Source organism: Gobius niger (assembly GCF_951799975.1).
Source record: "Gobius niger genome assembly, chromosome: 13".
In the NCBI taxonomy this organism is placed as follows: Eukaryota; Metazoa; Chordata; class Actinopteri; order Gobiiformes; family Gobiidae; genus Gobius; species Gobius niger.
The window spans coordinates 5,208,199-5,219,430 of NC_136864.1; the positions used below are offsets into that span (position 1 = coordinate 5,208,199).

The window sequence follows — 11,232 nt, forward strand, 5'->3', positions numbered from 1 at the left end:
TTATTTCCCTTTTGTGTTTTTGTCACTTTTTTATTACTTTTTTGCTGGATTTTTGTCATTTTTTTGGTCTTTTTTTATCTGGATTTTTGTCTTTTTTTGCTCGATTTTTGTCTTTTTTTTGCTCGATTTCTGTCACTTTTTTGCTGCTCTTTTGTCACTTTTTTGTTGAGTTTTTGTCATTTTTGTCGCTTTTTTTGGTCACGTTTTAGCGTTTTTTTGTTGCGTTTACATTCTCATTTTCTTCTTCACGTTTTTTGCCTCTGTTTTGAAGAAGCTTTTAGATAGGTGGGAGTTAAGAGGTTAAAGGGGATAGATGCAAGTTGGCCATTTTATACTCACTACTGCCACCTCAGGTCAAACTTGAAACTGCGCCTTCTATATTAAGCTTGTGCATGACCGCAATTCGGACCCGAAGTAACAACTTTTTGACAGTGCAGGATTTTAGAGGCAGTTGTGGTGAACAGGTCTGAGCTCATTCTACACATTAGGACATGGCTGGAACATGTAGGGGGAGGAAAATACTTCATTTTAACACTTTTAAACTCTGTATAGTCCCTTTAATGAGTAAGTATGAAGCAACACATGATACCCAAGGGGATCCCAGACTTTTACAACTCCAATGTATGGATGCGAACAGTTGGGGACCTCTACAGTACTGTACTAATTTCAAGGGTAAAAACACAATAGTTGAAATTCACAAAGCCATAAATTTGTAAATGACAAATTACATTATTTCAAGATACATGTTCCAAAACATGAAATTGCCCCTTGAGGGAGCCGACCCACAGTTTTGGAACCCTTGCCCTTGAATAGAACAACTCTCTGCTCGTTAATGATCGATAAAAATACTTTATAAATAGATACAAATCAACACACAAATCACACAATTGTCGGGTTTGCAAAATATCGAAAGGACCAAACAGATTTCATATCAAAAAACTCAAGGCTAGGGATGTATAAATACAAATAAAAAGATTAGATTTTCAAATATTGTCGACTGGACTGGATTAAAAGAGTTGGGGATGTCTCTCTTCTATCTTCAGAACTTTTCCGCACTTGTAATATAAAGCTGGAAACACACAAGTCACTACTGCGGAATAAAAACAATTGTCACACATTTTAATTATTGGGTTCAACAAGTCCTTTTGGATGTTTCTTCTAAAACATTGTAAAAAACAGAAGATAAAAGCAATATACTGACTGAGAGCTTAGACAAGTTGATACGTACCTGTCTGGTCTTTGTGCTCATGGAAGAGCTTGGTCGCTTCTAACTTCACCCCGTTTGGAGCCATAGGAATACATTGGGAGACGCCAAATGCTAAGAACATCTTTGGTCGTTTTGCGTGACTGAGAGCACGCACAAAGACCAGACAGGTACGCATCAACTCGTCTTAGATCAGGTAAGAACATATCTCAGTATGGAAAAACGGTGGCCTGTTCCTTTAAAATCAATCACAAAATTACCCCCAAAAAAGGCTTTTTACAAACAGTATCTTGAACAGAATAAATCTTTCATTCATATTTTTTACATTTTATCCTAATCCACATAACCTCAAGCACAACTTTCACATACATTTTCAAAACCGTATGCAATGTGTAATACAAAGGTTTCCTCATTGCAATACTTCAAATACTAAAAGAATAAAGCGGTTTCCTAAGTGGAGAAGCGACAAACAGTGTCACCTTCAGGAAACGGTTGTGGAATTGCCTGTTCCATCTTCACGGACCGTCTTTGCAGCGCGGGTCTGACCTCTCGTGCCTGATACAGTTGTCTCTCCTCGAAAACCTCTTGCCACACTTTCGGCAGCTGTACGGCTTGGCTCCGGTGTGGACGCTCTGGTGAGTTACCAATCGACACTTCGCTGTAAAAGTCTTGCCGCACTGGTCGCACCGAAATGTGCCATAGCTCCGCCTCTTCGCATTTAAACTCTTTCTCTTCATGTTCTTATTGAAGGCGATGTTTTGGAGTTGAGATAGATCGGGCATGAGAGAAAATCCAGGTTGTAGAGCTGAGTAAAACTGCTCCTGGTCCCTGTTTAGATAAGTGTCCACAGGCAGATCCCCTTGATCCGCATGGGAAAAATCTTCATCGTCTTCAGAATATTGAGAGCAACTTTGTGATGTTCCTTGCTTTGCATCAAAAGAACAAGCCGCAGCGGTGTCGGCGGTATCTGCAGTAGCCGAGAGGTGAGGTGGAGCCCACAGAGACGCATGCGAGTCTGTAGAAGCTGAAGCGAACTCTTCTGTCGGCTCAGACTTCACTACTGGCTTCGTGTCTTCTTCCTCTGAAAAAACAAAGACACATCAACACTACAAACTACGCTAATCACTTTTAATATCTCAGCATTAATTCCACAAGCCAAATGATGAGGGGTGAACACAGTCATCCTTCAAGTTAATACAAACAAAGATATTCTTTGAGTATGAGCACAGCGGTCGATCTGATATCACCAAGTAATTAAGAGTCCAGGGCCAATGTCATAGTTGTTTGCCCAGGACAAATGTTACAGCCCAATCAGCCTAACCCTAACCCTAACCCTAACATTGGTCCTGGGCAAAACACTTTGACATTGGCCCTGGACTCTTAATTACTTGGTGATATCAGATCCACCGGGCACAGCCTACACTTGTTGTTGTGTGGATGTTTTGGGCATTCTCCATGAGCAAGTTTGGAGAAGAGACCGTCACTGTGGGCAACACCAGGACAAATATGTATATGTAGGATTGTTACCATACAGATAATAGTATCGGATTTTATGCCGATACCAGAGATGTGTCTGGTATTGGTGAGTAAACTTTTTTTCATTGAGGACCGCCTATTGAAGTGTGTGCAGTGTGAAGGGCCACTAATTGATAGCAAAAATGTCAGAGAGTGTTTAGCAGAGATTTAATACGAGCCCTACACCTTGGAAACTCAAAGCAGAACTAAGTAACTCTTGCCCCTAGAGGCCATAAGCACAACTGCAGGTGTAGTAGCAAGTTGCATTTTAACTTATTATTTGTCCGTAAGAGTAAACACTACGCTGAAAGAAAAGGTGAAGGGAGAGAGGGATATTGTACATCTAGTTACACAATTTAAATATTTTTTTTCACTCAAACTTGGAAATACTCCACAGGATGTAAAAATGGTGGCCTATTCCTGTAAGTGGCGCTAGCCCACAGCAAGCTTTGCCCGTTATTCTGTTAGCTTCTATTAGTGTGTATTGGTTGCTCCGGTCCGGTGGCAGTCAAGTTGCAATTGTAGTTTTCTGGCCAGAGACACCTGGGGGAGATGAAAGACCCTCCAGTCATCCCATTAACACTTGTATTACCCCCAGAGGGACTACGGAAAGGATTTATTAAGGTAAACAAGTTACTTAGTATTGCTTTAAATGGTAAATGGTCTCAACTTATTTAGCACTTTTCTACCATCACTAGGCCTAAAGCGCTTTACAGCAAGGAACTAGTCACCCATTCACACTCTCATTCATTCACCAATGTACGCAGACACTGGAGGCAAGGTGGCTGAAGTGTCTTGCCCAAGGACACAACGAAAGTGTGCATTTTCAGGAGCTGGGATTCAAACCCCAGACCTTCTGACCTGCTCTACCAACCGCACTTTTTCCCACAGTACAACAAAGGACCATCACTGATGATGTGTGCCACCTCAACAAGAAGCCCGCGGGCCAAAGAAAAAGGATCGAAGGACACTTTGGGTCAGCCTAAATTCAAACCTATCTGATACCAAATTGGGTTGTTGTTGTTGTTGTTGTTGTTTTTAGAATCGGGCAGCATAAGTCACAGTGCACAGACTTTGTTTAATATGCATTGATGATTCATTTAATAATTTTACCCGCTTTATTATTGTTTTTAATCACGTGCTGTGGTATAGAACTGGTGCTCGGTATCAGCAACTACTTTGAACCGAGTTATCGGATCGGGACAACACTAGTACGACTTACTATAATCAAATGAGGAAAAAGAAAACGTGTCTCTCACCTTTGTTCCACAAACAGCTGTCGGTCTGCTCCTCCGGTCTGTCCTCGTCCTCCTCCTCCTCCTCCTCCACCTCCGCCTCCTCTTCTGCGGGGCTCACGGCCACCTCCCCCCGGGCCATGAGCTCCTCCACAGCGGCCCGCAGCTCCTCTATCACCCGGTCCCTCTCCTCTATCTCCCGCTCCTTGTCCAGGATCTGTTGGTCTCTGTCCCGGAGCTCCAGCCTCAGCTCCACGGCTCCGTCCTCCACCAAAGCGGTCACTTCGGCCACGACCGCCTTCAGCAGACCCTCCATGAGGGCCGAGAGCTGCGAGGAGAACGACCCCGGGAAAGACATGCCGCTCTCGGATACAAGAACCCTCCAAACACCGAAGTAGAAATATCAACGTTCCTCTTTTCGACACCGTTATCTACCCTTGTTTTGTTTACTTCCGGAAACGACTTCTTCGTTGGTCACACAAACGCTCGCGAGAATGGTACCATTTTGTGATGCTGCCACCTGTAGGAGGTTCTGGTAATAACAGCAGCAGCAAAGGCCACTGATCATCAAGTCGGATCAATCCACAACCGAGCACATTTTCTTCAGTTCGGCTTTACCCAAATCTAAAAGCTTCTTGAAAAAAAACGCCAAAATAGCATCGAAAATGAGACGGAAACTAGAACGAAAATACAACAGAGTGACAAAAATGTTATTTTTTTTTAAAAGTGACAAAAAGCAATGAAAGAGTGGCAAAAATGTGATCAAAACCCAACAGAAAAATCTCAGTGCAAGGGAAAAGATCCAGTTAGATGACTTTTGAAGGTCTTAGCTTTCAAGTGAGGCATTACTCTGGCCTACAGACTGTGAGCTTATGGATTTGGGTTAAGCTGAACTGGAGAAAATGCCCTCGATTAAGAGGTTATTATGAATTATAGATATTGGATATGGATATTTCTTTTAAACTCATGTTCAAGAATGTGAAAATGACAAATGTAAGTCTCTAGACCAGGGGTGCCAAAAGTCGGGCCCGCGGGCCAAATTTAGCCCGCCGACACAATTCTGTTGGCCCCAGAGTGACCTACTTTTGCGCTGCGTTGGTTGATACTATCTTCCATTCATTCTCAATGGTAAATATGGGCGCAGTACACTTTTTGACCACGAGCGTCAAATTGGGGGCGCTGTTTCACTCCTTTCGCAAGGTTAAGAAATCGCTGTTGTGGTGTCTTCGTATTTATCAATTACAGAGCGTTGTAGCATCAACTTTCACAGTTTTCCAACTTTTATTGCAAAGGTTGTTGACGTCAACATCAGAATATGTTAAAAATTGACTCATAAAAGAATTGATGCTGAACAGACATATCAAAATAGTCTAATGTGGCATTTTCTTTGAGTGAACGAATGAGGTAAAGTTACTGTAGGTGCTGTAGATATAGGTGTTTTGTTTTTGCACTAAATTGCTACTTTTGCCATAGTTACCATTCGTTTTGATATAGCATGTTATTTGCATAGATAGAATCAAATGCAAATGTTGACCATCGAAAAAATTAAAAGTAAATAAAATAAAGTAACTTTATAATTTGCAGTTATATGTGTTTTTCGTGCTTGACATCGCTGTGTTTGGCCCGCGACTCACAGGCACTTTTTCATTTTGGCCTTCGAAGACAAAAAGTTTGGGCACCCCTGCTCTAGACAGTAATATTTGTCCACCAAACGAAAACCATTAAACAAATATAGACAAAGATTCCCCATATGACAATTTTATTTTCATATTTCACTCATCTTTTCCAATAATATACAATGTATACTTCCAATATGTTACTTTTACTTAATACGAGTGGTCAGTCACATCCAGGAGCTGTGGTAGGAAATAAACAATACTAGTTCAATGATTGGCAAAAACCATGTTCACAAACCGAGCATTGCTTCCCTTGCGCTGTAATCGATCGGTAATTTCATAAAGTAGTGTTAGAGATAGGACTGGGTACTCTTTCGATAGAGATACCTGAACTAAAATATTTGTCGTCTAGAACTAGAAAACAGACCAATAATATTAATTCAACCTGAAAAGGCTCACAGAAGCAGAATGGCGTAAGGAAAGTTCCATTGGACGTGAATCGTAATTGGGGCTCAGACCCTGGTGAAAGATTGAATCAACGATATGAAATACACGGCGATGATGAAGGTTAGACACAATCTTCTCCCGGAGTCTGGACACTGGTGGTGGTAGAGGATGAGACTCAGGACAACCAGTTGACAACGACGAGCAGAGCCGAGGAGAAGAGAGGCGGAGGAGTGATGGATGAGGAAGCTTTAGTACCTGTCTTGTCTTCACCCGTGCCTTCAGTCACGTAAACACAGCACAGACGGCGTTAGCATTTCTCCTCTATAGCTCCAAAACAGGTCAAGATAGAAGCTACCAAGCTCTTCCACGTTTTCCCTATTTAAATATGGTTACATGAAGTGTTACACTACAAAAGGATGATTACACAAAATTAAACAGTGTGGATTTTCTAAGCGGATAGAAAGGGGAACTATATTGTAAGGCGTAATAATACCAGGAGTAGTTCGAAATCTGCACAGTAATATCTTCACTTTACTGTGCGGATGCCATATGAACTAATGTCCAATTATTTTCTCCGAAAAACCTTACAAAGTGGTGGCAATATGCGAAAACATGAGCGTGATGTTGTCCCCAATAGAAAGAAATAATATCACAGGTTTGTGAAAGCAAAAATACTGTTGAGGAAAAAAACATTTGTCAATTTTCGTTTTGGAGATTTCTTACAAAAACTGTATTTCTCCCATAGAGTTGTGTAGATACAGTCGGCATCTCGTCATAGAAGGGGGCGTCGCCGAGGGGGACAATAGAATCTTTAGAGAAACACAATTTTTCACTCTTTTCAGCCATTTTCTGGTGGAATATGAACTTATTTATCACACATAAATAGAGTCAAGTGTAAATCGGGTTTCTCACAGCAGATTGTTCAGTATAAGTGAAAAAACGGCAGTTGTAGCTAGGTAACCGTTAGCATTAGCCCAATGCTAACATGAAGCATCAAGTAAGCATTCTCCGTTATTTAACCCTTTAACTCCCACCTGAACCGAGCACTTTTTCTCCAGTTTGGCTTTACCCCAGTCCAAAAGCTTCTGGAAAAAAGCTGTGAAAATAGCAACAAAACTGAGACCAAAACAATGATGGAAATGTGACAAACAAGTGAGAAAACATTGACAAAAAAGTGATAAAAAATGTCTGAAAAAGTGGCAAAAATATCACAAGAAATCGACAAAAAAATGACAAAAAAATGACAAAAAAAATGACAAAAATTTTATAAAAATTTGACAAAAAAATTACAAAAATGTGACAAAAAAATGACAAAAATGTGATAAAAAATGACAAAAAAAATTACAAAAAAGTTACAAAAATGAGTTGAATACCCAACAAAAGTATGATGGAAAAAAAATCTGATCACATGAGGAAAAAGATCCTCTCGGTTCAGGCGGGAGTTAAGAGGTTAAATATTCACGGGCTATTGAACCACTTTGCTCCCTTCCATGTCTTTGTATTTTCATTTAGTAGAAAACTACATTCATATTTCAGCATTTGTTAAAGTAGTTTTTGAATAATTAGAGAAAGTTTAGATTTTTCTCCAAATTGTTTTCCCCCTTTACTGTTTTCAACTCTACGTGCGATTCCAGAGATGCCGTCTGTATCTATTGGCCCTGCCCTCCATCTGACATTATGACATCATCACATTCTAAATCGTGAACGCAACCTATTCATACTTTTATTTTTTTAAGCCAGTAATAAAAACCTTATTTTAATGTTATACTGGTATTGTTCAGGGATCGCTTGACTTTCACAAGAAACACTGAGCGCTCTTCGTGTATTACCAGGCCTCGATCAAGATCATGTCAGGACTAAACTGGACCTTTAATAGATCTTAATTTCACTAAATTGTATCTAAACCTAAACATTGTTGTATTATCAAAACATAAACACAGTCACTTCTTATTAAAATGAATGAAGTCTAAAATCGCAGATGTGAAAGCCAAGTCCCACAGTTTGAAACTCCCACTGTTCCAAGAAAACGCAGCACAGTCTCTTAACTCCGTCCTGGACAACATGCTCCTGCTTTCTTCTGATGTCTCGTGAGGCTGTCCGTTCTCGAAAACCACTTGCCACATTTCTCACAGCTGTACGGCTTGACTCCAGTGTGAACGCTCTGGTGGGTTATCAATCTGCACTTCGCCGTAAAAGTCTTCCCGCACTGATTGCACCTAAATCTGCCGTAGTCCTGCCTCCTCAGACTCAAACTCCTCTTCTTCGTGTTCTTATTACAGGAACTGTTTTGTAGTTGAGATAAATCCGGAATGAGAGACAATCCCTGTTGTTGTGTTGGGTAAAACTGCTCCTGGTTCCAGTTTAGAAAAGTGTCCACTGGATGATCTGCTTGATCCATGTGAGAGTCCTGAGAATATTGAGAGCAACTTTGCGACGCTTCATGTTTTGTGTCAAAAGAACAGGCCGCAGAGGTGTGAGCAGTATCTGTAGTAGTAGAAGTACTAGTAGCAGTAGAAGTGAGGGGAGGTGGAGGCCACACAGACACATGTGAGTCTGTCGAACCCGAAGCGAACTCTTCTGCCGGCTCAGACTTCACTACCAGCTTAGTGTCCTCTTCATCTGAAAAGACAAAGGCATTAAAGCAGTACTAAGTAACGTGTGTACCTTAATAAATCTTTCATCTCACCCTGGTGTCTCTGGCCAGAAACCCATGTTTGCAACTTCACTGCCACCGGACCGGAGCAACCAATACACACTAATGGAATCACGAAGAAGAAGCTAACATGCTAGCGAGCAACGCTAACTGTGGGCTAACGTCACTTTAAAGGTTTGAGTGAAAAAAAATATTTCCATTTAATAATTAGATGTGTACAATACGAGCGATCGCTGTTATTGTTTACTTCCGCAATTTTCGCCGGATGTTTGGTAGGCAGCTGATGCATCCAGGCCTCTAACTCGGTTTTATAAAATGATAGATCTGTTACAGCGCAAGAGAAGCAATGCCCTGTTTATGGACATTGTTTTTGCTGATTATAGGATTTTAATAAAATGTTTATCAAATATGAAAATGTAAAATGCCTACCACGGCCAACGGATGTGACGATCGCGATCGCGATCGCTCGTATATCCCGCTCTCCCATCACCTTTTCTGTGTAGTATTTACTCTCCAAGACAATTAGGGATATTTCAGGATTTTTGACGTCATTTCCTAGTTATCCATATTTTTGTCGACTAAAATATGACTGAATAAAATTGAAAAGAAGAGACTGAAATCATCCAAACGTCCAAAGACAAGTTGAAAGAGCCTCATATCATTTAAAGCCACACCGCGTAGAATTTTACTTTTAAATAAAATCGAAATACTAGCATTTATTTTTTGGTAGATCATTTCATAAATGTACAAACAAACATGTGCCTTTGCTGTGAGCGGCTCTGCTCTCCTCACACATGACTGTAACTTTACCGGGAGTGGGTGCGTCTCCAGCTCGTCTCCATGGAGATGTGACTAAAGTCAGTAGGATTGGAGATTAAAATAGGTTAGATCCTCATCCAAATCCATTCTTTTATTATTCCCTGCAGTGATAGTATTTTTCTGTGTCGAGCTGGTCATTAGGAGCATGTTTTGCACTAATGGCAACAGTGTAGTCCAAAATGTTACACAGTGTCGCTTTAAATTCACTGCCAAAGCAACAGGTCTAAGCTTTGTTCACGTGGGAGAAGCTCGATGAAGCAGAGGACCTTGATTATATATGATGTAAGTCGACTAAGACTAGACTAAAATTAGGGCTGTGCAATTAATCGGAATTCGATTACAATTTCGATTATTACACTAAACGATTACAAAATTAGCATAATCAGATTTTTTTTTTTTTTTTTCATGTTTTTTTTTTTTTTTTGCAAAGCAGACTTGCATTATTTCATGCCGCTGGGATTATTTTCCCTTCGCATGCTGCCTGACATAAAAACAAACTGCGCTGTGTGATGATGTCATCAGGCCGCGCTGCTCAGTTTACTTGTGCAGGTGTGAGGGCTGGCCAGCAGGGGGCAGGTCTGAAACAGAGACCTCTCCTTAATCAAGGCATACATGAAATCATTTGTACTTTTATGACTGTTCAGAAAACAGAAAATATTCAGCATAGCTTTTTTTGATTAATAAATAAATACATTTTAAAAATACTTTTTTTTAAAGGCAACAAATAATCGTTTGAATAATCATGATTTTAATTATGACTAAAATAATCGTGATTATTATTTAATAATCGAGCAGCCCTAACTAAAATTGAACATTATTATACTAAAAATCGACTAAAATGAAATTACATTTTTGTCAAAAGACTAAGACTAAAACTGAATAGAAATGTTGTCAAAATAAACACTTTTGGGAAGTGAACAGCCAAACAAACTTCAGATCAATACTAGAACCTCCCTGAGTATGAGCACAACCCTCAGTTGAGATGTTTAGGGTCTTCTCCATGGGCAGGTTTGAAGAAGAGGACTTTAGTGGGATTGTAGGGCTTGTACCAGGTCACGTATGAGCCAATTATTCTTTTATTTGTGTCTCTCACCTTTGCTCCACTCTTGCTGCTCACAGCTCTCTGTCTGCTCCCGTCTGTCCTTCTCCTCATCCCCGGACCTCACGGCCGCCTCCTCCCGGGCCATGAGCTCCTCCACCGCGGCTCGCAGCTCCTCTATCACCCGGTCCTTCTCCTCTATCTCCTGGTCTCTCTCTTCCACCTCCCGCTCCCTGTCCAGGATCTGTCGGTCTCTGTCCCGGAGCTCCAGCCTCAGCTCCACGGCTCCGTCCTCCACCAAAGCGGTCACTTCGGCCACGACCGCCTTCAGCAGAGCCTCCATGATGGCCGTGAGCTGCGAGGAGAACGACCCCGGGAAAGACATGCCGCTCTCGGACACACAAAAACCCACAAAACACGAATCAAGAGCTCCGTTTATCACTTTCTTTTTTTTACCTCCTGTTTTGTTTACTTCCGGAAACTTCTTCTTCGGTGACGCAAGGCAGGCGAAGAACGACGCAAAGTGAAGATACTGCCGCCTGTTGGAACATCATAGTAATAGCAGCAGCAGCGACACCAACATTTTACATTTAGGAATTAGGACTTTTACCCAAATCTAAAAGCTTCTCAACTGGAGAGCAACAGTGTAACGCCTCATTTGAAAGAGATAGGCCTACAAAAGTGATCGCAACTTTGTCACCGCA

At 41.1% G+C, this 11,232-nt stretch overlaps 2 protein-coding genes across 2 annotated transcripts; both read right to left on the reverse strand.

Moving 5' to 3' along the window:
* Nucleotides 1–1,497: 1,497 nt before the first annotated feature.
* Nucleotides 1,498–4,348, reverse strand: LOC306973068 (uncharacterized protein). Its single transcript, XM_079569880.1, has 2 exons — nucleotides 3,979–4,348; nucleotides 1,498–2,285 (listed from the first exon to the last, which is right to left on the reverse strand). The coding sequence occupies exons 1-2, from the start codon at nucleotides 4,310–4,312 to the stop codon at nucleotides 1,720–1,722; spliced, it is 900 nt and encodes a 299-aa protein (XP_079426006.1). The 5' UTR covers nucleotides 4,313–4,348; the 3' UTR covers nucleotides 1,498–1,719.
* Nucleotides 4,349–8,057: 3,709 nt separating this feature from the next.
* On the reverse strand, nucleotides 8,058–10,996 carry LOC306972616 (uncharacterized protein). The gene is made up of 2 exons (XM_079569281.1): nucleotides 10,583–10,996; nucleotides 8,058–8,636 (listed from the first exon to the last, which is right to left on the reverse strand). Exons 1-2 carry the CDS (start codon nucleotides 10,911–10,913, stop codon nucleotides 8,059–8,061), a joined length of 909 nt encoding a protein of 302 aa, XP_079425407.1. The 5' UTR covers nucleotides 10,914–10,996; the 3' UTR covers nucleotide 8,058.
* Nucleotides 10,997–11,232: the final 236 nt, after the last annotated feature.